The sequence below is a fragment of the Excalfactoria chinensis genome, chromosome 3, assembly GCF_039878825.1.
Source record: "Excalfactoria chinensis isolate bCotChi1 chromosome 3, bCotChi1.hap2, whole genome shotgun sequence".
In the NCBI taxonomy this organism is placed as follows: domain Eukaryota; kingdom Metazoa; phylum Chordata; class Aves; order Galliformes; family Phasianidae; genus Excalfactoria; species Excalfactoria chinensis.
In genome coordinates this window covers 62,607,191-62,632,508 of record NC_092827.1, presented here as the reverse complement: position 1 = coordinate 62,632,508, position 25,318 = coordinate 62,607,191, and the positions used below count along the sequence as shown (strand labels likewise).

Sequence of the window (25,318 nt, the reverse complement as noted above, 5' to 3'; positions counted from 1 at the left end):
TGATTTGCTTGTTTGCTTGCTGTTTCTTGCAGAAAAAAATCACGGAAAGGTACCCATTTTAAGCACAGTGAGAAACAGCCCTGGTGCTGCAGCAGAGTCATCACCTGGTATAAGTTCCTGACTCAACTACAGAGTCTTGCCCAATGCAAACAAGCTATTTATGTGCCCACAAACAAGAAGAAAAAAACTTCATTGAAAGTGCAAATTCAAGTACTCAGAAGGAAATGCCAAAACTAAGACCTGAAGATACTCAATTTAGCAGTCCTTGGCTGTATGTTGGGGTTTTTAATTAGCCATACACATCTTAACCTACTCACTGCTGTGGAGGTTAGAGCTTGAAGAAAGTTCATCTGATTCCTTTCTATCATCCATGTTGATAACACTTAAAAAATACACAGTGAGGACCTGACAAACCTTGCTCCTAATTATAGAAGCATTTTTGCTATGGGCTTTTCAGTTTCAGTCATTACCATGGAATCTAACAGCTTTCTAAGATTAGCATGCTTACTTTTCAAAGTCCAGTTGAAATAAAAGTGTTGCATTATTCCCATTTTCCTGGTTAGATTTTTGATAAAAAAACACGTTCTGTCAAATTGAGGATTTCTTTCCCCACTGTAGATTTTTCTCAAGTGTAAAGCATCCACAAATTGTTATGTTAAACTGCAGCTTAATAAGAACGAAAACAAGCCAGATTTTTATTATAATTTCTCTGAAAATGAGGAATGTAACAATTATCAGCTGCAGAGATTCTGTTCTCAGAGCCAGATCAGAAAAGATATATGAGTGCTACCACACTTAGTACTAGATGTACTACTATGCTTAGTACTAGATTTCTGAATACTTGGCTCATGAAAAAATATCAAGACACTGAAGGAGATGCCTTCAACTAAGACACAGGAAGTCTGTATGTGTAGCACACAAAGCTGCTTAAAATAGCTGTTAGGGGATGCTTAGGTAGCAGCTGAGTTACAGACTACCTCACTTAGGGATTACAATCTCATCTCCCTACCTAGAAGTGTCCCTTTCTAAGACGTGTATCAGCCTTTTAAAGTATGGCTGTGAAAATACCCTTTACTAATCTTCAGTAGTTAGCCCATGACTAGCCTGAGTATATTAGTGAGCTGGATTCAGCACTTCCATGAGTGAATAGCACAGATATGCTAAATCTTGGCCTCACCAGGAAGAATCTTACAGGTCACCATCATGCTCAGATCAGCCTCACCTGAGACCTCCACTCACATGCTCTGCCTTCAGAAATTAGCTCCATTTAAGTTCAGGTCTGGACATTAAGCTTCTACATGAGCTATGTAGGAGGTGGATGTGCTGTCAAGTTCTGCCTCTGGCCTTGTTTCCTGGCTGAACCCATGTTGCAGCCTTGACTCTATCTCTGACCCCATCTCCTAGGTAGACTGAACAAACTCTGCACCACTTACTGCTTCATCTTCAAGGGATCATCGGCAGACCCTGCTCTGTGCTCTGGATAACAGCTATTGCTGGTGCTGCGGTCAGCTCTCTGATCCAGACTTAGACTTGTCCTCCTTTGTGCAGCTGCCTTGCCCTTTCTGCTCTCCGATAGATACAACATCTTGCTGTTCCCACGTGGGGCTTTTCAGATGGGATGCTTCCCTGTAACTCGGTACTGAATGTGCTCCTGGAACTAGCTAGGAAGTCTTGCTTATATCCTGCGTGGCTGCTATGGACCAGGATCGTGCCAGAGCGCTCCAGCCCCAGTGTAACTGCACGACCTGCGGAGCTGACGATGCCGCCGACGATGACACGTCATCCCCAGCACGATCACCTTCTGATACTCTGGGTGTTTAACAGACTCGGGCGGTTACTTGCTGTTTCCTATTCAGGAAGCCACTTGTGACACCACAGCCAAAGCCGGGTAGCAAACGTTTGCGCTCCCACAGGCGGCGATCACAGCGCGTCAGGATACCCGCTGCTCGCTTGCATGGCTGCCACCTGCATCTCATGTTGTCCAGGCGGAGCAGCCGCTATTTTATTCCCCAGTTTCTCCCTCAAGCGGCAGAAGCACACAGGTGCCCTTCACCCCGCAAGCCCGTCCTCAGAGGGCCTGCGTGCCGCCACAGCCCATCTCTACCCCATTTCCATCCCTGCCGGGGCTCAGCCCAGCTCTCTCAGGGGTCGGGGCAACCCGGCTTTCCGTTCTTAGAGCCGTCCCAAAGCGGACGCCCCTGAGGTGGGGGGAGAGGTCTCCCCCCCCGGGTCGGGGAGGAAGTGACATGGCGGCGGGGAGGGAAGGCGAGGGGGCCAGGGAGCCGCCCGGCGGGTGGAGCCAGGCAGCCCCGCCCGAGCCGGCCGCCTCCCGGCGCGTGCAAACTAGTGGCAGTTGGCGAGCCGCGGCTCGGCGCGGTGCCGCCCGTTCCCGGCGCCTCAGCGCGCGCCCATGCCCAGGCTCGGCGGCGCCAGGTACGTGCTCTTCCCCTGGCGGCCGGAGGGCTCCTCAGGTGCGGGGCTGCGCCTCTCAAGCCGGCTGGCGCCCGGTTTGGAAACAAACAACAAAGAGCCATCTTCCCCAACCCATCAGCGCCGGGAGTCGGGCGGGTTGTGGGGGTGTGTGCGCGGGGTGAGGCCGGGCGCGGCGCGGCGGGAGGCGGGATGAGGGTTGCGGCCACGAGTTCCTCGGTTCATCCCCTACCCGCCGCCTCCGGGCCGGCTCTCACCCCGCCGCCGCCGGCCGCGCCGCGTCTGCCGCCGAGAATCTTCCGGCGCCTCGCGCCGCCCCGGGGTTTCCTTGGAAACGGGAGGAGAACGGCGGCCTCACCTCGGCGGGACGCTGCAGCCCGGCCGGGTGGTGGGGAGCGTCCCCTCTCCTCGATCTGTCTCGTCGTCCCCTGTCGGCGCGACGGGGTTGTCAGGGATACGGGAGGGGGTTGTGGTGGTGGTAGTGGTGGCGATGGGCGCGCAGCTCGGCTCGGCCGCGGTCACAGGTAGCGGGGCCGGTTGGTGTGAGCTGAGGCGTGGCGAGCGCCGGGGGACGGAGGACGGGAGCCCCTGCCTGGCAGCGCGATCGCCTGTGGAGCTTTGCTTTCCTTCCCGCTGCCGTCCTGCCTTCCTGTGGAGGCTTCGAGTGAGGGAAACAATGGCCACAGCCGGACTGAGGTGTTGTGGCTAATAACAGCAGGCGTGGGGGGAGCTCGGAGGAAGGGTTTTGAAGCTTAAGGTGAAGCCCTCTGTAATTTTCTTAGTGTGTGTGCTTTTAAGGCTCAAAAGAGAACAGAATAAACAATGTCGTGTGGAGGGTTTGGGTTGTTATTATCCGTTCCGAAGTTTTAACTGTTTCAGTACTACGTGTAAAGCTCTAGGAACAATGTGCATTACACAGGTGTTTGAGTGGGACAGCATAACCTTCCTGCTGCATGGAAACAGAAATCCTTCACAAATCGGAGGAGGATACAAGAAACTCCCTCTTGCTCCCCCCCATCTCCCAAAAAATCCCATGAGCAGTTCTGTGCAAACAGCCACGCACCCAGCCTAGGGAGTTGTATGGGCGCTCATAGCCTCAGCTGATGCTGATAATCACTTCTCCCTGAGAGTGAGTTGCAAGGAACTAAAAGCTGGCAGAGGAGGAAGCAGTAGGAGTGTGGAGCAGTGTAAGCTCAAGGCTGTGGCCTTCTTTCTTCACTACCTTCTCACATGGATATTAACAGTACTTTAAGCACAAGCTAGTTGACATATAATATGCCAGGACTACCTTTGCATAAATGCTGGCCACAGTGAGTTGATGTGCTGTAAATGTTTGTAGTCATTTACTGCCCAGCAACTTTCTCTAGCTGACATAATGCTGTGTTTTTCCAAATACATTCTGCTGTACTCTGGATGAAAATCCATTTATGTTCATTGTAGGTTTTTTTTATAAATTTATGCATAGTTTTGCTTTTTCCCTTTAATGATCTACATAACAATGCCTGAATAAGCTGTATCTAAAAATGAAATGGTAGCAGTGTGTTGTAGAAGAAAGAGGGCCGGCCAGAGCTCATGTGAAAGAATATATCTGAAAATATGCCTGCAATGAACAGAGGAGGCATTGTAAGCTGCTGGTGGGTAAAAGTTGCTCTTAAGCGAAGTTTGGTTGTATTATTGGTAAGCATTTAAATAACAGATGTTAGTACATGCTCCACAAGAAGCTGTAAGCATCATATCTTCTGAGTGGAGAAACTGCACAGAGGGGACAGTGCTGGCCCAGAGGCACAGAACAGGGAATAGCTCCAGGAGCAGCACCCTGACTGCAGTTCTTGAGACCCAGTAAATATTGGTTTGTGGGGCAGCTGTTTGCAGTAGGCCTTGCTCTGTCTGGCCAAAATTGGGAGGCAGTGAAACTGTTCAGCTTCTCAGGAAGGAGCTATGCTTTCTTGGGGTGAATGTTGTGCATCGTTTACAGCCTAACATACTTATCGCAACATAGAGAAGAAAGGCTGCCTTGAAGGTGATGGGTGAGAAGTGTATGGCTATACTCTGTCCCACTGAAAAGAGGTGGCTTATTGTCTTGCTCTGTGAACCTTGCTTTTATCGCTGAAAGATGAAGGCTGGAAAGAGAGCCCCTGGAAATCTTCCCAGCCTAGGCAGGTACTGTTATGACTCTGCTGGGGCGAGCAAATGTCATTCTTGCACGTGTGTCTGCAGCCCTTAGGACTTGTATTAGTAATTTTGGTCTTTAATTTTAAAAGGTCAAACGTCTGCTGCTTGATGTAGAGGAATATTTCCCTAACCAACTGCATCACCACTGCTGTTGCTTGTACATCCTGATAAGGGAGAAGAGGAACAAGAGAGCAGCAATTCATTTTGGTGCACTGTGCCCATCTTTTAGTTGGTGAAAGCTTCTTCAGATGTGGATCTCCTTAATTGGAGAGAAGTTTGTAGAGGGCAGCCGTCTCTCCAGGTGTGCTTGTTTAGTTCTATGGGATGCAGCGGGCTTGTCTGTAAGAAGGAAACATGATGAGAGCAGTACCTGTATGCTCACTTGATTTCAGCACTGCTGCTGATCCTGCCTTTTCTCGCCTGCTTCTGGTGAGGACTCACTTTCCCCAGTTATTCAGTTTCAGGGGCTTGGGGAAGTATATCCAGCAGTCCGTTGCTCGGTCACCATTCATATCTCGCTGTGGCTATTACCCTTATCACCTCTGACTAATGCTCCTGTGCTTCCCAGAAACTGCTGAATCATTTCATTTTCTTGCTTTTTTTTTTTTTTTTTTTTTCTCTTCCCCCCCCCCCCCCCCCCCCTTCCACCCACTTCCCCCCCTTACCTCCTCCAGTGCCTCAGAGTGGAGATGTGGTAGGGTCAAGGTGAGATCAGAAAAAGAGGAAATGGAAGTGAGTGAGAATAACTGTTCTGTGGCAAGGACAGCGATGCTGTAAAGTCTGCTCTTAGATAATACGAGGAAAGGGTAATGGCTGTAGTGGTTTTCCTGAAAGGGAGCACAAGGAGTGTTAGAGGCTGGATGGGGAGGGCCAACAGCTGTAGTTAACCCACAGCTGGGAGGTGCTGGGTTGCCATCCTGATAGTTGTCTGCTCTTTGTTTTGAACTTAATCTTCTTACTTCTACAATTCCACTTTCGCCTTCAGCTCTTCTGTCTGCTTTGTTAAACTCACAATGGCACGGTGTAACACAGAAGTCATTTTCTGTTGCTTGCAAGTGGGCTGACCTGGCTTGAGGTTTTTGCTGTAGCATAAATAACAGGAACAAGGAAAGGCAATTAACCAGTTCTAGGCTGGAAGGAAGTTGAGAGAGGATTTACTTGCCAGAAGTTTAGGAGCTGCAGGCAGCGACTCACATTGTTCTCTCATGTACATGTGTGATTGTTTACTGTATCTGCAAAATTTTGGACAAATATGTCAGAATATGGCATTATATGCTTTCTATTTGATCGACAAAACCAAATTTTGGTTGTATTTCTCCAGCAGGATCCAGGTGAATGGGAAAGCTTGCTTGTACAGATTCAGTTGGCAGATCGCACAATCTTTTCCTGGCTCTCAGAGAGTAAGGGGACATCTAACTGAAAACTTGGCTGTAGAGACAGGAAAAGAAAATGTTTGGGGGAAATCCACGTGTAGAAATTGCACGTTTTCACATGAGGACTACTGTGTGAAAATAAATAACATCCTACTTCTGCTCCTTTCTCCAGGCTCTTTCTTCACATATTGTTGTTTTTCTCTTATTTCTCAGAGTGCTGAGCAGCATGGTAATACTGTTAGTGCAGATGCTTCTTTGCACTTCTGGAAGTGCTCTGTGTAGCAGCCTGCTCTTGAAAATGACTTTGCCATGGGTGTTTTGTCAAGGGTTAACAGTGCTTTAGTTGATTTTATGGTTCTGTGGATGTGTTTAGACTGTGTTAAAGCTTGCACAGACATTTAGTATCTTTTCTTTGATCTAGTACTAGTGAAGATTACATTAAAAACAATTCAGTAACATCATTGTCACCAATTCAATAGGCACTAGGCAGCAGGGATACCACTGTCTTCCCACAACCAACAAATGTAAAACAGGCATCTAGAGGAGCAAAGTAATTGAAAGAGACCGTCCTTTCTTGTGATGGTGATGGACACAATTAGGATATAAATCAGCAGAAGGATGACTTGGAGTGTATGGATCCTAAATTCATTGAGCCTTCGTTGTGTTGCTGCCTAGTTTTCACATGGATATGTGTAATCCTCTGAGAGTGACCATAAGTACTGCATTTCTCCTGAGATGGGACAAAAGAGCTTCATTCTGAAATGGAGCCTTGTCCCTGGTCCCGTGTTCATTTGAAATTACCAGGACAAAGGCTCAAAGCCAGGCTTTTAAAAGGGTTTAGGCACCTGAAGTTGTGCAGAGAAAATCCAGGTAGGTATTGACATTCTTAATTTATTTCCTAGAAAGTTTGTAAAAATGCTACTGGATTCTTACCAGAACATTTAGGAACTGTTACATTTTGGCACACCTGCAAGTCGATGCAGGTCAACTAAATGCACCATCTCCAAATAAATCATTTTGCTGGAAGTCTAAGACGGCTTTGACTAGCTGTAACTTTAGGTACTGAGAATACACTGATTAATTATATGACACTTGGCAGTTTCTGGGGGATAATGTGCAACGAGCAAAGCTTGTTGAGAGATTTCTTCTGGCTTCAGCAGGATTTGAATGAGGACCAAAATGAAACTTCCCTTTATTATTGGATCTGATAAAGCCTGTGTCTGGGATAAAGGCTTTTATTCTCTGAAATTCTCAGATTAAATCCATCTGCTAGGGGGCTGATGATGGGGCAGGATGAGGAGGCTGGGTGAGTTCTGAGTTTACTATGTAGCAAAGCAGTTCTGAAGCATACCTCTTTGAAGCGGAGATGAGTGAAAATTGATGCAGAGGATGACCACTGAAGAACGGTAAAAAGCAGTTACCGTTATTTATTTGTTGTTTTGTTGTGTTGGGGTTTTTTTAACGTGGCATCTGAATGTCTGATTGCCTGGTGTGTGGCTGCAGCCGAGCCTTTTGCTGATGCTAGAATCTTTTTATCTTGGGAGGGGTACATGCCAAAAAAATCTCAGCTGTAAGACTGACATGTTTCTAAGTATTGGGTGTTACCTCTCTGAGGTAGAAGTTGCTTTTCTTGGAACAGTCCATCTCGACACTTCCCTGCTGCAGGCATGGAAAATACAATAAGAAAGTATTTTCCTGTGATTGGTATGGGTTACATCTTGTACAGACATCACCAGTTGTTGTGTGTGATTTTCATAAAGGAGAAATTCAGGTACTTCATACTCTTCAGTGTCATGTGCTAGCATAGAGCCAAATTAAATTAATACTTGGAGGCGAACAAAGATAAGTCCTGCTAAACAAAATATTTCCTTTTTTTTTTTTTTGTTTAGCATTCCTTCAGTATTCAAAGAGCATATTAATGAATACCCTTTCATATTAATTAAAGATATGCAAATAGATTAGCTGAAGGATCCAGTCCTTCAATATTAAAAAATGAAAAAAATCCAACCAACCTGACAGCTCACTGGATTTGTAACCAGGTGGATGGCACTTCTCATTTCCAGCACTGATAACTGTATCTTGTGATTTGTCCTGGAAGCTTTTGGGTACCCTCACAAGAGGTCTGCATTGTTCCCTCACAACCCTGCAAAGAGGAAGCATGGTGGGCACTGCCTGGCCTGTGGGCACTGCCTGGCCCGTGTGCCCTGGCAGCACCTGGGTCTGCAGAGGGGGGCAGAACTCTAGCTTTAAATGCTTGTTGGATACAGACAGTGACAGAGATCTGCATCAATTTGGTATGAAAGCTGTACGTTCTAGTTCGTGGCATAGCTCCATCTAAATTGCTGAATACTCAATTCCTGTTTCTTGAGGAACAAAAAAATGGAGGGAAAATAGAGGCCATTAGATGAGTACACACATCCTAGTTTGAGCAATCTGCATTTATACTTCTGATGCTATCTGTTGCTGCTGAAGATCCCAGGGGTGTTGGGTGCATCCTTTCCCTTACTGTTATGCATACCTGGCCTGTCAGCAGCTGCTGCAAGGGAAACTGGAGCACAGGCAAGAAGGCAAATAAAGGAGAATGGACTCTGGAAACCTGGCTAGTCATGGTTCTGGAGTTGGCTCTGCCATGTGACTGTCAAGCTTTGTGACAGCCTTGTGAGCTCCCGGTATCTAAGATAGGGATAGCAAGGTATATCTTATCAGGCCTGCTGAATGACCTAAGCTTTTTCTGGAGCCATCCGCTCCTCTGATATACAAAAATCTGTAGTGTTTTCTAATCCTATCAGTAAGGAATTTGATCTTCAATATGTACAAATGGAATTGCTCAGGCTCCAAGTCCACTGTGAGAGGATGCAAAACTTCTCTGCCTGCATAAAACAGTGTGTTAGTGGTATAGAAAGCTGTCTGCTGCTGACTTGAAGTTAAAGGTAATAATTTTGTGGTCTTAATTTCTGAATTACCTAACTAGGGATAAGAACTCAAGTATTAAATATTTAAAGCTTTAAACTAATGGTGTGACCTGTGTTTCATTGGTGCCTCACACCTAAAGCTGGTTTGGATGCAGGGTGAAGGATTTCATCTGTCAAGAGCATAGGCAGTTCCTGTACCTTGCTGTGATTTACAGCTCTTTGCAAAGACAGCAGCGATCAGTGTTTGGCAAGGAAAAAAACTGAGTCTTCATAGGAGAGGTCTCCCATGAATAGAGCTCCCAGCACTTCTTTCTTTTTTGTTTTTTTTTGTTAACTCTGGTTTTATGCCAGCTTTTATTTGTTGCCTCCAGTCCCCACCGTCCCACCTCTTTTCTTCTGGCTCTTCTAAAAAGCTTTTTTTTATAATAAGCATTGTAGAACTTGCTAGCTACTTTGTGTATTGGATCTATGCCCAACACACAGGTTGTGAAGTGTGCCCTTGACGCTGGGTAAATGCCATGATGCAATTGACAACATTCTGCTCTCCTGACCCTCCCATCTTCTTCATTTTTAATTTGTTAATTTTCTTTGGATGTGCACAATGGTATGGATCTGATCACTGAGGTATTTCCCCCAGACTGTGTGCTGAGGACTCATGTCTGTCCCTCAGATAGGAAATTGCTTCATGTGCCTCATACAGCTCCTGGAGTGTTCTGTGCAAATTCATTGATTAGCACAGAAGCATATGTACATGCATATATGTGTATATATATATATATATATATATATATAATATATTAATAGACATACTAGGTGTATATGCATAGTGTATATGAGAGAAGGATGAATTTGCTGCAGACATTCAGATCCTGTTCTTTGAGCCTCTTTGGCAGCAAGCTGATCGTTGGTAGAAGTGTGTTTTGAGGGTTCTGCATATTTGTTTGTTTTTGGAGGAGGAGAGTGCCAGATAACAATAACACATGGTTCTAGTTACCTCTGACTAAGCACTTAATGTTGCCTGTGGTGACTTACTTGAGAGTGGGTATGACATTGGCTGCAAGTACATGATACAGATACTTGTCCTGGACTCTGTGTGTTGTTCACCTCAGCTACATGTGAGGAACTGTCCAGGTCACTTACATCTGTCAGAGTTTAGTTCACACCCTGCTTAGATTCTCATGTATTTTCTTGTAAGATTGTGTTTGTTGTTTAGTTCTGCTCTCGTGCTCAATCTCTAAATTGGCCTAGCATGTGTGTCGCCCTTGTTGGCAGGACACGTAACTTGTTGGATTGGTGGATGTAGAGAAAGTAAGAGGAATCAGAGGAACTTTGTGGTATATGGAACTGAATTCTGAGTCCTTCAGCTCTTAAGTATATTCATGCAGCTCTTTCTTTTAGTTTATCCTGAGGAAAAAACAGATAGTTGTGATTTTGAGAAATATATATTTTTGTAAAGTATTAAAATCCAGGAACTTGTGTGGGAAACTGCTGAAGAGTAATTCTTGGCATACAGGAAAGAAGCAACTTGCCTCCTACTGCCATTTTTGTTGGTGTCCTATCCCGCACCCCAGATGACTGCTGTGCTTCACCCAGCCACATTTTTTGAGTATTTCTTTAGGGGCCTGGAGAATTGTTTAACTTCAAGGAGTTTACCCTTATCAAATAAATGCTTTCCTCAACATCAAGCCCTGCTGACCCTATGTTTCCTAAACTCAGCACCCCCAGGAGTTCTAGATTGCCCAACTTTGGATTTAAGTCCAGCTCACTTTGGGTACCCTCTTTCAGCTTCCTCCACTCTGAATATTTAATTCTCCTGGAAGAAGCAAGATTGAGCTGCTGTTCACCTAAGCTTGGCAGTGGCTCTCCATCTTGCAGTCCCTTTTCTGCACTGTGTGTGCCTCTCTTTAATAGCCAGCTTCCCCTTGAATGAGTCCTTTCCGTGCTGTAAAGGGGCAAGCCCTGGGGCTGTCAGGGCAAACAGCAGCTATGCAGTGTTTTACCAGCAGGCAACGTGCAAGCAGGGATGAAGAACTCATATTCTGGCAGGCTGGAAGGGCTGGCATGGCTGTCTTGCCCTGACATTACATCATAGCAGGAAGAAAATAGAAAGGGGGAAAAATCTTGGGTTACTTTTGTCTCTTTAGTTTGGGCTCTCTGATGCTAATTGCCTCTGTGCTTAACAGAAGTTAAACTAAAATTCAGTTTTATAGTATGCTGACTTCACACTGATGACTAAACTTCATCACACTGTTCATTCACTCCCCCTCCTCAAAGCAGTGAGGGAGAAGGCAAGATATAAAGAGGTTCAAGGGTTGAGGTGAGGGCAAGGAGATTGCTCAGCTGTTACTGTCATGGAGTAAATGGACTCGGCATAGGGTGATTAATATAATTTATTACCTATCTGACTAGAGCAGTGAGAACTGAAAGTGAATTAAAGACTTCTTCCTTTCTGCCCTCCATCTGTCTCCTCCCATTCACCCTCTTCTAGCTCTTCCCTCTGAGCAGTACAGGGGAACAGGGAATGGGGGCTGCAGTCAATCAGTAAAGTTCTGTCTCTGCCACTCCTTCATGATTGCTGCCTGCTCCAGTGGGGAATCTTTCCTGAACTGATCCTGTGTGGGCAGCCCCAATGCAGTTCTGTACCACAGGGCCTATCCTTCAGGACTGGAGTGGTCCTCATGGGCTGTGTCCTGGGGCCTTCCGTGGGCTGCGGTTCCCTAAGGCCTCATCTTCTGCTGCACCACAGGCTCCTCCGTAGCTGCACGTGGAAATCTGCTCTGCGCGGTGCCCATGGGCTGCAGGGGGCAGCTTGCTCCACCGCGGGTATCCCTGTGCTGCAGGGAGCTCTGCTCTGTGTCTGGAGCACCTCCTGCTGCACTGACTTTGGGGCCCGGAGGGCTGTTTCTCTTGTATTTCTCATTCTTCTCTCCCTGCTGCTGTCACACATCAGTTTTCCCCTCTCTTAAATCTGCTTTCCCAGCAGTATGCCTGGTGTCACTCATGGCTCAGCTGTGGCAGTGGTAGGTCCCCTTTGAAGCTGGCTTGGAGCTGGTCTCTGAGCTCACAAGGGGCAGCTTCTGGGCTCTGCTCACACAGGCTATCCCACCACTGCCAAAATCTTACTGCGTGAGCCCAGTGCATATATCAAGTATCTAAGCTGGAAATCCTGAAACTTGCTGGTAGATAGTATTCATTCTTCAGCCTTCAGAACAGCTAAATGGTCTGATCTCTCCTTTGAAGCTGTGTGGGTTACAATAAGCAGTTTAGGAATGTGCGACCTCTTAGGAAAGCTGAAGAGCTTTCTGGAGTTTCTGTAACTGGAGGGAAAGGGTGTAAGATATGCTCAAATGTTTCCCCACTCTGGGACATTTCTGAAGAGGTGAGACTTTGGTAGTAGCCTTTAGGGGAGAGGGAGAAGTGATTCAAACCCTGATGAAGCACGTAGGTAACCCTTCTGACTTTTTTTTGTCATGGCATGTATAGATGCATGCCCCTTGAAAGCAAATACACCTGTGGACACAGCCTTGCTGTTGCTGACTTTTGGTACTCACTGATAGGAGGAGCACAAGGGCTTCCCGCGGCTGCCTTGCCTATACATTCCATATACAGAAACAGTGTTTAGATGAACTCTGATATGAGATACATTGCCGCTATCTCTGCTGTTCTGATGGCATCTGAAAGGCACTTAGAGGCCGTTCAGAACCTGCTGTAATCTGACCTGTGCTTACTCTTCTCTATCAAAGAATCTGATTTAGACAAGAAAATGCAAGAATAGGCGTCATCATTATATGCTTGTTTTTCCTTAACTTGCATCAGAGCATTTAAGTTTTAAGCACTATCACTTTATCAAAGAGTAGGCTTGAGCAAAAACCTTTGTGTAGGCTTGTAACTTGCTTTTCTGAAATGAACCATTTCCAATGCTGTCCTACCTATAGTTGTAAGTGTATACAGTGTTAGCTTAGCCCAAATGCCAGTGTGAATAAATATTGAATGAGGTGGGTGATAGTTCTCAGCTTCATGCTCATGCTTTCTGTGAAAGTGCAAACAGTTTTGTTCAATAAGATGAGCCCTAGTTGTAGTCTGAAATCTCCTGTGGACTTTGGAGCACTATGTGGCGGTGTTAATTGGCAGCAGCCTCTGCCAGAAGAGAGATGTTCACCTTATTTATCGCTGGTGTAATGTTGTCTTGCCTTTTCTGTGTCCTCCTGACCATTTTTTTCCAAGCAGAAGGGAATGCAGAGACTAGTTCAAGTAGAAAACAGAGTGGACCTTGCTGAAGAATGAAACTAGGGAAAGAATTGGAGAGAATGAATGATTGCGGAATCTTCTTGCAAACCTTGTCTTGTGACCTTTTTATCACGTGAATAGATGCTTGTTGACTTGTTCCCAAGACAAACATTTGAGGTTTGAATCTTTTGTTTCGTATCCAACTGAAAACTGTTATTAAAAAACATTCCTGTCTTTTCTGATATGCTGGCTGGCCATTTTCTTCTAACTTATTCTAAGGGGTGTCTGATAGAAGAGAGCTTCTTGGCAGCAATCCGATCTTAATAGCTTCTGAGAAAGTGCATCAATTGGCCCTTTTGTTTTATAGAAGATTGCTGTAATTTTCAGCCTTTATCTATAAGGAAATCAGTGTAGTTTATTAAACTAACATCATGGATTAAGAATTAAAGAGCTGATCCTTTTATCACTTAGACCAGTGTGACATTGATGTTACCCATGAGGAACTTAAGTAAGGCTGAGCACATGGGAGGAGTTCCTGTGAACTCTTAGAAAGCAAGCTTCTAGACCTCTGACAAGATCAGACTTGATTCTTGAACATTAATTTTCAGCTCCTTTATAGCCTGTGCAAAGAATGAGCTGCTTTTCTTAGAGTTTGAGTAATGGAAATAGTCCTGTCATATTGAAACTAATCTTATAAAGAATAAGTTTGTGAGCAAATATAATACTGAACTAGCGCTATGTAGGAAAAATAACTTTCATTTAATCAGAGGAGAAATTTAATCTCTAGTCACATTACTTCTCAGAAAACTAAAATACCAGCAGTAATGTCTTCTTCCTTTTTTTGGCAAGTTAGATTACGTTCATTTCAGTGGGACTGCTTAAGTAGTTTTAGTTTACATGTAAAATGTTTCATGGGAGCTTTACAGAATTGAAATGTCGTGTCTGAAGTATGAGTGTGAGGAAGAAATGAATTTTAAATATTCCACTGTGGCTTCATCAAACAATAAGACAGAAAATACGTTTTATCACAGTCAGTTCATCAGTGTCTCTTTTAATTCTGTGAAGCTTTGTTTTATAAACTCAACAAGAAGTAAATGATGCACATAAAATATAAGATTTTAATGTAGTTTAACCACTTTTGCAGGGCTAAAAACAAACTGATGTACTGGCATCGTGGTTTCTTCCTGCTCAGTGACTCTGTCAGACAATCAACTGCTTTTCCTCTTCATAAATACTGTCAATTAGCTGCTTTCTACTGAAGGATTTTGTTGATCTTATCAAATAGTGAGTTTCCAGATCTCCACTGTAAGCAGGCCTTGCTTTCATTTTATTTCATGGGTGGTTCTTTGGATACGTTCTCTTCTGATCTTCGTGAATTAAACAGGCTAAGTAGCGCTACAAGCTTTTCTCAGTTTTAACCAAGGACAGGAGGATTAAACCAATCATTGTGGTTTCAGGCATTTTGCAGTCCTTTAAACCATTCATTTGTAAGCCACTGTTTTCTTTCAATCTAACAGTTTTAAATAAATGATATAATTCTGATACTCAATAAAGTGATATAGTCTGAATTAGATAAGTATTTCTTCTATTTTTCACTGTATATTCATTCAAAACTTGGTTGTACTACTTCTATTTTTTCCCTCTGTTCAGTATTTGATTCTATCCTGATAGTGTGAGACAGAGGGCTCCAGGATGAATCATTACAATGATTTCTGCTAGACAGCATTTCTCGTTCTTTTTAACTTTCAGCAAAAACAAGGTGTTCAGGCAAAGCCATGCTAATAAATTGCCTGCCATCCTAAGAAGCGTATCTGTAGCACATAGTTGGTCAAAGCTGGAAAAGTTTTTTGCAAGTCTAATGGCAGTGCTTACTACAATGAACACAGGCCTTGTCTGCAATTCTGAGCTACAGATGGTGTCTGCTTTAATACTGAATAGTATGGCAAGATAAAGGAACAATGTCTGTAATACACAAAGGACACGATTTAACTGCTAATAATAGGCTCGGAACTGCCATAAACACTTTATATAAATCATCCCACAGCACAGATTCTCTTTCTTAAATTTTGCTTCATCTTCCTTGTGGTTGAAGACCTGGCTGAATATCTTCCTATTGCTTTGTAGCAATTCTCGTGTGTAAGCATATTCTTGTAGTAAGCATAGTCAGCAAGGGCAGTAAAACAAATGTTTCAGGACACCGATTTAGACTCACTGCTTCACATAATGCAGTCTTGTATAAACTAGAAAGATGGGTTTTAAGATCTTTTTTATCAGTTAATTCCCTGGGATGCTGACAGCTGCTGTTCTGTTACTGCCTGTGATTGGCATATTCAGACATACTATCTCAGGGCTTCCTTCCTGGGCAAACTCCTGTGCCTCAAAAGGAGAAATGGTTTTGGAAGGGAGCAGCGTGGCTCCTTAACCACGTTTGAAATACCAGGGTATTGATTACTGCGAGATCGTGACTTCATATTTTTTCTCCTAACAACTGAGCCAAGAATTGGTGGTCATGATGGCTGCGGAGGTTCAGTATGGTTTTTGACAGGCTGGTATACTTGGCAAGAGGACATTTCCTCTGGATTCTCAGCTGCTAATGTTGGATCTTTCATTTCCAATATTGTACAGACCCTTTGATGTAACCTAAGAGCTGGTTTTCTGGAAACACTGCTGGGTCAGGTGTTAGTGCTGCCGTTGATGTTTCCTTTCTGGGTTTATGGAGCTTAACTGTTGGAGTTACAGTGTCAAGGAATAATTGAACAAATTGTGTTTATTGTGCATTGTCAAGCTTTTATTCTTCTGCCAAAACCAACTGGTATTTGGATGGAACAAGGGAACAAGTTAGTAAATCTGGAAGCTGCTGCTACCTCTTGGTTTGGGAGCACGGTCAGAACAGCACATAGAAGAAGGCAAAAAAACACAAAGCTGCAAACCTTGTATTTATTTTCAATAGACAACAATGAAGTGAGTGTGCAGAAGTTTTTGTTTGTAATAATCTTATGTGAATGAAACAAGCCATTAATCTCTTCTGAATGGGGCAGAAAATTTCTGGGTTTTTATCCTCTTCTTATAACACTGGAGTCTTAGGCTGTTTATATACTAAGAAATACTGCTCAAAATCAGTAGAGCTACTCTCGTGCCTATTATCAGCGTACTTCTCTGTTTTCTGGAATGGAAACACACACATACACGACCATGTACACATTGTACATTTAAAGACCCTTTCTTGATTATGCATGGGCTGCCCAGGGTGGTGGTGGAGTCACTGACCCTGGAGGTGTTCAAGGAACATTTGAGTGTTGTCTTGAGGGACGTGCTTTGGTGAGCACTGTTAGTTATTGGTGGATGGTTAGACTGGGTGATCTTGTGGGTCTTCTCCAACCTTGGTGATTCTATGATTCTGTATACTAAGGAAAGTGGCACCATGAAACATATTTCAATTTTTATTTAAATTATATTTAGTTTAAAACTGTGCATGTGATAAAGAATTGCTCTGGGTTGCACTGAAGGCTGTGGGATCTCTGATATATTGGATGTTTTTCCTTAATCAAGTAAAAGAAGAAAATTTTGTTCCTACCCCTGCTAGTACTGTACAATTGTAGTTAAGCTTCCTGGTTTGCCAGTTCGTTTAAACAATGTTGGACAGAAATCTCACAGTATCAATCATTAGACAAATGTGGCTTAAACAAATAAAATTCAGCAGTGTTTTGGACTTCCGTATGTATACACAAGTAAAGCAAACCTTTTGTGTAAAGTTATCTGAAAGTAAATAGTCCCAAATAGAGTGAAAGTTGGAAACACCTTTTTAGGGTGTTGCGTAAAGCAGCCATGTGAGGTTACTCAGAGTCACACACACACATACAGTTGTTTATAGTAATGTGGAAGGTACTGTATGCCCCCCTGGTTTGTGGGAAATGTATGGAATGGTTTTGAATGGGAAATAAATATCAGCTTAGAAAGAATACCAAACATTAAAGAGAGGCCATGGGACCTTAATAAAGAAGTATCCTACTGTGGGTGTGGTGAAAGTCCCAGCTGTGATACAGTTCTTTGGGTAAAAGTATCATTAACACTTGCAGAAAAACACTTAGCAAGCTTTTGTTGAAACAGCACACTTGGAGACTTGCAGATTTTGGAGCTGCTCTTAAATACAGCAGAGACCACAGCATGTGTCTTATAAAGTACTGACAATTCAAAATGTAAGTGGATTGTTTTGCACATTTTTTAACAGTGAAGGCCTGATAGAGGAGCATTACGCTGTGTGGAATGGAGTCACATGCTCATGTGTTTTGCAGAATTAGAATTGAAATGAGAAAATTAGTTTCCAAAGCCAAATGTAAATCAATACAGTAATATGATATTCTCTATCCATGTTTACTCTTGCAAATGTTTTAATCAGGCCTTATTCTAAATAAAGACATTGACTTTCTTTTGGATATTTGAATTTATAGTGGGACATGTGTATTAAACTGTTTGTGGAAAAAAACTCTAACTGCTGATACTATTTGATTTTGCAGGTTGTCTTCTGAATTTTGGGTCTGAAGGTACCCTCTTACTTTCTCAGCAAATCATGGACATCGTTGGCTTTCTGAAGTCTCAGTTCATTTGCCACCTGCTGATCTGCTACATATTTATAGTGTCAGGACTGATCATTAACTTCATTCAACTCTTTACGCTTATACTTTGGCCAATCAACAAGCAACTGTTCAGGAGGATCAACTGCAGGCTGGCTTACTGCATTTCAAGCCGTAAGATTTTATTTTGTTTTTATTTTGTTTTAAGCTATTTTCATATTTTGTCTTGAGGGAATTCTTAAAAAAAATAAATAAAAAAAGTCTGAAATAGATGAATAGATGTCAAAGTAACATATATAAAGATCATTACTGCTTCTTACAGTGCTTGCGTTTGTGTGGAGAAGTGTATGCATTGTTGAAATATACTGTTCTGCTGAAATGTTTTGCTCTTTGATATTGGGATATTTGCTTGACTCAGAATAATGAAGAAAGACTGCCTCTTGTTTGACTATTAAGCATGTTTCATTAAGCTAAATAAGAAATACTGACCAAATAACAGCATAACTCAGTGACGTGCACTGTCTATAGGTTTGCATCATCAAGTCATTTCTGATAGCGCTTTCCATCTCTTTATTATGCATGATTTTGTTTTTGATCTTTGTAAAGCTTTCAAATGTGGATGCTACTCAGAAATGGGAAATTGTTTTAAAAAAGCAAAACACTGATTAGATATACTGCTTTCTTAAGCCACGTGTAAATTTTTTGCCTGAATAAGCATTTCGTCTTAACCTGCATCTTGATGTATTTGGTATAAGCATGTAGTTTATAATGTACAGTACAACCGGTAGCCTGTAAGTGTTAAAAGAAATGGGAGTCTCTAGGGGAGTGGAGAGCATATGCTCAGAGTATAACTTTTAGTAAGACCAAATCTGTACAGCTGCTGGGAGTTGTGATGACTCACTGACTGTTGACTAATTGATCCAGTACGATGACTGAGATCTACATCTTTTTATTTCTCCTCTGTTAATAAGAAGTGGGTAGAATTTCTACCCATCAGGAATGGATTATCAGAGCATCTCAGTAACATTACTATGCTTATATATTTGTTTTTAAAGAGCTATGGCAGAACTCCAGCAATGATTTACAGTAGTGTTCCTTCTGACTTCAACATAATTGCTATCAACTTGCAGCAGAGTGCCATCTCACCAGAACCTGTTAACAAATACAGAAGTGTCCCTTTGTCTAATAGTTGTGTGTGCTGTTAAATGTGTCCCGTGTTCTAGAGTAATTGACCTGGGCCTTTCTGAAACTTGAAAGTGGGTTCTAAAAGTGAAACTGTTAAAAATAGCGTGCCTTATGAGGCTCCCTAAAGATGATCTGAGTATGTTGCTGTCAATGGAGAGTAAGTTATGGGTGGTTTTATATGAAGAAAACAGCCATCCAACACCATGATTAAGAACTGCGTTGCAGGAGTACAGCAAAATGGTTTCCTCCAGGCTACCTACTCATTACTAGGAACCTGAGAAATGGGAAGCATGGTAAGTGATTGTAATTAACCACCTGAGGGAGAAATCTGCCACATATCTCAAGCTGGAGGTTTGTTGGAGATTATTTTTCTCTCATCAGTGAGTCTGCTATGCAACTCTTCAAAGCAAGGCTTTTCAAACAGACTTTTGATTCAGATTTCAAAGCTTCATCAGTATGTATGAGCCCAAATAAGTTTCAGGTACTGTCTTATTATTTCTGTGATAAAGGGACAAATGTCATAAAGGAATTTCACGTTTGTTGTCCATTTGTATGTCCCTGAAGTAGTGAGTTTGCAAGTAGTATTCGTTTTAATGTGTAAACAGTGCCATGAGCGTGTCCAGGTTTTCACTTTTTTTTTTCTGGTGGCACAGAATACATTTGAAGCCATGGAATATAGGAAACAGCATGTAGAAATTTTCCTTTAGGACAGAGGAAGTTTTTTGTAGCGATATTATTTTTAATGCAATATCTTCTGCCCCATTCAGCTTTTTGGCTACTTGTTACAGAGACATCAGACTTGAGAGTCTTCAGGCTGAATCCTTTAGCTGCCCTCAGCATAATTTCATCTATACCTGAGGCTGGTTGCTATGTAAATAAGAGCATGTAATACTATATGCTTGTTCTTGGTTGGGAAGATGGCTTTTTATTCAGGGTTGCTAATCTAGCCTTTAGTCTCTACTGGAACAAGTTGTGTTGTGAGATTTCTGCCTAGTCATGCTCAGAATAGACTAGCTGTAGGTTGAAGACAGTTATTTGAGCTTTGCAACCTGGTAAATGACTCACCTTTATCTGAGTGAAGTTTGAAAAGGGGAAATTGACACTTCATTAAAAAAGGTGTTTGAAAGAACTGCAGTAGATCAGTTAGTCAAAACTGATACTTTTTTGTAGTAGTTTATATGTAATATAATTACTTTTGGGGGGCATTGGTGTGCTGATGAACACTTAATGTAAGTTTCATCTATTCAGGCCTGATGAAAGTAATGAAAATTCAACCTTCTGTTTGAGATACTGAAACATACAGCCATGGAGAATGTGCAGGCTCCTATGCTTTGCAATGATGATATGCATCACATTACCTTCAGTGGCTGTTAAGGCCTGAATCAGAAAGTTAACCCGGTAGTTGGAACTGGAGGAAAGCATTTCACCCTTGACACCATGCTCTTGGGAAAGTATTCATGTATTTTGAATGGTGGTGAAGTTTTCTCCTACCCCTTTTCATCCTTTCTCCTTTCTGATATGGTAATGTAATATTCTCATTTGTGCTAGTGCAGTGTCTGCTATCACACTGCATACAGGAATTTAGTCTGTTCTTCTGGCTAATGACTTGTCCTCACTACAGTAGTTCAGCCTGAGTTGGAGGTGCTTGCATATGCTTATCTGAATTAAGTCAGACTAGCTCAAATAAACGTATTCATGCTGTAAGAAGGCCACATGGAATAACTATGGTTTGATAGTTGAAGACATAGTTGTGTGGGCTGCTGCTTCGCCGCTGTGAATTTGGCAAAGGACTGAATGCCCAGCAAGCGAATGTTGTAGTATAAACTACTGCTTATTGATTAAAGTTAGAAAAGAAGTAAAAACTTGGTATCCAGTTTGAATTTATAGTAGAAAGGATTTACTAGAGCAACAAGTTGGTTTTAAGGGAAAGGAGCAGAACTGCATATGGTTGACTCCAGTTACTGAAGGCATCTTCAAACCAATTGTGAATCATGAGTTGGTCAGATAGGGAGAGTTTAGCTTCTGTACTGACCTAATTTATTATGTTGTAGAGATGAGGATACTTTCTGATGCCAGTATTATTGGCATCAGTATTTTTATTACTGAAAAATATTGGTTCTGTTAAATAGGCTGTGTTTTTTTGGTGGGATTGGTTTGTTTGTTTTGTTGTGGCATTTTATGAAATTGGAACTGGTGAAAAGTTCTTAATTGTGTATTGGAAGCTTTGTTCAGCTCCGGTCTCTTGCTCTTCAAATGGTGACCATTCACCAGACTGTAATTTGGGCTGCTTTTAGATGTCCAAGTTACTTTATGTGTTTTACTGTGAATAAACTCTCTCTTTTTTATCTATTAACTCCTTTGACAGTTATCCACAAGGGAGTGATTAGTTGTAGTGTTCCTTACCCTGTATGCCTCAGTGCTTACTGGAGAATGTTAGTTGCAGAGAGTGGGTAGATTAAACTAGCCAAGAGGAAAACTTGTTGATTCTTTTGTCGGTGTTGCTCTTGGAAAGTGCCAAGAGTTACACAACTTCTGTTATATTTCAAATGCAAGAAAAAGAAAGACCTTTGGGCTTAGAACTTTCAGTCAGTGTTTTCTGGCTCTCAGTGTGTATTCACTGACTGATTCAATTATCTGTTAAATGTCTGTAAAATGTCAGCCCTGATAAGTTCTTCCTGATGCTGAACTCTGCAAAGCGCAGAACTAGTGGGGAAACTGAGCACTGCAAAACTGTGCGAGACCGTAATAAGTTTTAAAAATAAGTGCATTTGGAAAATGGCATTGGAAGGTAGGTTAGGCAAGCAGTCAGTCTTATTTTCTATTTTTAAATAATTTGGGGGCACTTTGACCTCGGTCTCTTCTTCCAAAAAATGAAGAGTCAAGGAGTAGGCTGAGGAAGGAAGTGCAGAACACATCTCAGTTCTTGTTGATGCTTGTACCTAAATTGGAAGAGATGGGAATACGTTTGCCTCCTTGTTATCTGGGGAAAGCAAACAACCACAGAGGGTATGCACAGCTCTTCTGCGCTAGCCTGTAAAGTTGACCAAACTTGTAGAGAGAGAGTTGGCTATAGCGCTATGTGTGCACATAGCTGTGCAGCTTCTGTAGGCAGTGGGTGAATGACTTGTACATCCAGAACTAGTTTGTGCTTCGGAGGCTGGTGCAGTGCTACTGCAGGGTGAGCAGAGTATGCTGGGCATCTGTTGGCTGCATGGGACATAACTGCTGAGTGTGGAGACTGAGGCATACACATTGGATGAATGGCTTCTTTAATGGTGTTGGGTGTGCTTACTCAAGAACATATTTGGCTATGAGTGGAGCAGTGACTGATAATTTGTCCTCTTGCTGCCTCTGTTTTGGTGGAAAATTAGCTTCTCTTTCTGTTGAGAAGTCTGTGCTTCTCACTTGAATAGCTAACTGGCCTTCCACTGACTATCAGCCCAAGGTGAACTTTGCACTGCATAAATGGAAGATCTGCCAATAAGAGTACGATTGTGTGGAAGGATGCATAAGGGTTTTAAAAACAATTGTCTTAGCTTCTAATTTGCCTTTATAAATTAATTATAGGAGTACTAATAGCTGTTCTTGTGCTTTGAAAGGGATGTTATTACACCTCTGGGTAAAGTTACAGTGTGTTGGCTGCAGTTTGTAAATCTCTCTGAGGGGAAGGCCCTTCTTTGCATGCAAATGGGCACCCCTGATACCTGCTTACAGACTGCAGAGAAAACAAGATGGAAATTGATTCTTCTTATAACTGAGCATTCCAGAAACAAAATCAGGTGAAACTGAAAACTGCTTCAGGCTCGTCATCTTAGCTGATTGTTATGAAACAGTGAAACTAATTCCTCCCAGATACAACTATAAGCATCACAGTACAAGAAATGGGCATCCAGATGAGTATGTGTGATAGTATCAAGGCCATGTTGATTCTCAAGTTTGTATTTGGTGGCATGCATTCTCTTTGCCCACACAGAGGCCTGGATGCAGTGCTCCAGATGGGGCCTCACAAGAGCTGAGTAGAGGGGGACAATCACCTCCCTCTCCCTCCTGGCCACCCCTTTTTTAATGCAGCCCAGAACACAGTTGGCCTTCTGGGCTGCAAGCACGCACTGCTGGCTCATGTCCAGCTTCTCGTCCACCAGGACCCTCAGGTCCTTCTCCGCAGGGCTGCTCTCAAGGAGATCTTTTCCCAGTTTGTATAAATACCTGGGATTACCCTAGCCAAAGTGCAGCACCCTGTACTTGTCCTTGTTGAACCTCGTTAGGTGGATGGGTGGGCCGGATAATCTTAGAGGTCTTTTCCAGCCTGGGTAGCTCAGAAGATCTTAAGATACTTTGGATGTTTGTAGAAACTCCCATCTTAGCTCCAGGGATGATTTTTATTGCTAGAATAGAAAAACATCTGAAGGAGAGCCTCTTAATCTTATGTAACTTTCCTGCAAAGATGTAGAAAATATTTCCTGGACTGCCCTCAATAGTTACAAGCACAGCTGCTAGTTTGTATTTCTTTCTGGTCTGGGGAAGAGCAGTGCTCGCATAGACAGAGCTACAGGAGGTATTTTGTGTTCTGTCAGGTCAGGGAATACATCTGCTGGTGTTACTTGCAGTTGAGATGGAACTTGTCTTGGGGTTTGCTACATCTACTGTTCTGCTCCCTTTTGAGCAATGTGTGCCACTAGAAGCACATACTATGGTGTTTCTCCCTCTCTCAAAAGCATGGAATTCACATAGTAACGTGTTGCAGTGTAGATTTTTAGGCTCTTTGTATGTCAAGAATTTCAGCAGCTAGAGCAGTGATGTCTTGCTCATTTTGTGCTCTTTTTGAAACTAGTGGGAAGCAATATTTCCATTCAGCAGTTGTTTGAGGTCTTTCACTGTGGTACTTGAGTGGAAAGAGTTTCTGATTGCACATGCTTGGTACTCCTCTATGGCAAGATAGTTTGTGACTTGTTTGCAAACATAATGTTAATGCTTCTTACTTGACAATTGTGTTGTTTTCTCACTTTAGAGACTGTTGTTAAGGTAGCAAGGCCTTGCTGGGCATTCTAAATGTGTGTTGCTGAATGTCTTCTACATCTGTCTTGAAGTAATCTCTTCTTAAACATGCTTCTTTCAACACAGTATTTGGAATTCTGTATACTTTAATGCTGGATAAAGAGGAAAAATGTTAATGTATGCAAGACAGTTCTTCAATCTGCTTGGGCTTGGGGGAAGCAGTTATAATTTTGCCAGACCCATTTTGGTCCTTGCTGAAACAATGTTCAAAGCAAAATAAGAAACCACAAAGATAGAAAGAGATAATAGAGATTACTGTATAATTATTTGTGGGTAGGTTGTTTTATTATTCTGTTAGCCCACTTTTATTGGTATTCCTAAGTTATATGCTCTTTCTGTACTCAAATAAATTACACCTGGGTGTCAATACCAAACATTTGTGTTATCTCATAGTGTTGAAGGGCAACGTGCACTTCAGTCTGATTATTGTTCAGTTCATTTATTTGAAATTTGATTTAGCAATGCTATATTGCACCTATGAATGTAGCATTTTCATTGAAGGTTAAAACACAGGTTAACATCCTAATACGTGATGGCTTTTTTGCCCAATTTACATAGATTTCTCACTACTTATTGGTACTTACGTGGCTATGCACTTAGGACCAAAAATCCAGGAATCAGAATGTACTTCTAATGAACAGTTTCGATGAATGGATCTGCCGCTTGTGGTAGGTAAGATAATAGCGTGATTTTATAGGCTTAATTTTTGACTGTCGCTTCTAAAGCAATTTACCCTTGTTTTGGGGAAAATGTGGGAGATCTGCAGCTGTGAGGCTTTTGACAGTAGCTTTTCTTAATATTGCTTTGCTGCTCTGTAGTAGCACCTTTCCTGTACCGACCTTGAATGCTGTGGAAAATCTCTTATTACGTTTTTGTTTTTTTTAAACAAACTCGTAGTGTTCTGACATTTTCCAGACCTTTTCCCTAGCTCAAATGGGGTCTTAACCAAAGATGTGCAATGTGCTAACACTGTATCATTTGCTGAAGGTTCTGTATTTGCAAGCCAGCCATGGAAAACTTAAAAATCTCTTCTTTCCTTCAAATTTGAAGCATTTTTAATGGGGTTTGTCTGACCTTGCTTTTTGCAATGCTGTTCTTCATATAAATGACAGGAGATATTAACCCTTCAGTATTCAGAGTTCTATTACTGATTAGATTTAGTTATTTTTCCAGAAATTGAATGCAAACTGATTTTCTCAGTTGAATTTTTATGCAGTTTCCTGACCACCAAAATGTCAATTAATGTTTTATTAATTGTACACATGTCGCCTTTTTGTGCTTAAAGAGAAGGAAGGAGTTGCATAGGCAAAATAACTGATAGTTCTTTAGTTTTCACATGTTCCTTGCTTATCTAGAGTTTAAAATAGAGACCACAGTACATTTTCCTTTTATT

At 42.4% G+C, this 25,318-nt stretch overlaps 1 protein-coding gene across 1 annotated transcript in view; it reads left to right on the top strand.

Annotated features, from left to right (window-relative positions):
- Positions 1–2,307: 2,307 nt before the first annotated feature.
- Positions 2,308–25,318, top strand: part of AGPAT4 (1-acylglycerol-3-phosphate O-acyltransferase 4) — a 68,535-nt gene continuing 45,524 nt past the window's right edge. The window contains exons 1-2 of the mRNA XM_072333245.1: positions 2,308–2,433; positions 17,629–17,859. Of these exons, the coding sequence (XP_072189346.1) occupies positions 17,682–17,859 (178 nt within the window). The 5' untranslated portion in view covers positions 2,308–2,433; positions 17,629–17,681. The remainder of the gene's footprint in view (positions 2,434–17,628; positions 17,860–25,318) is intronic.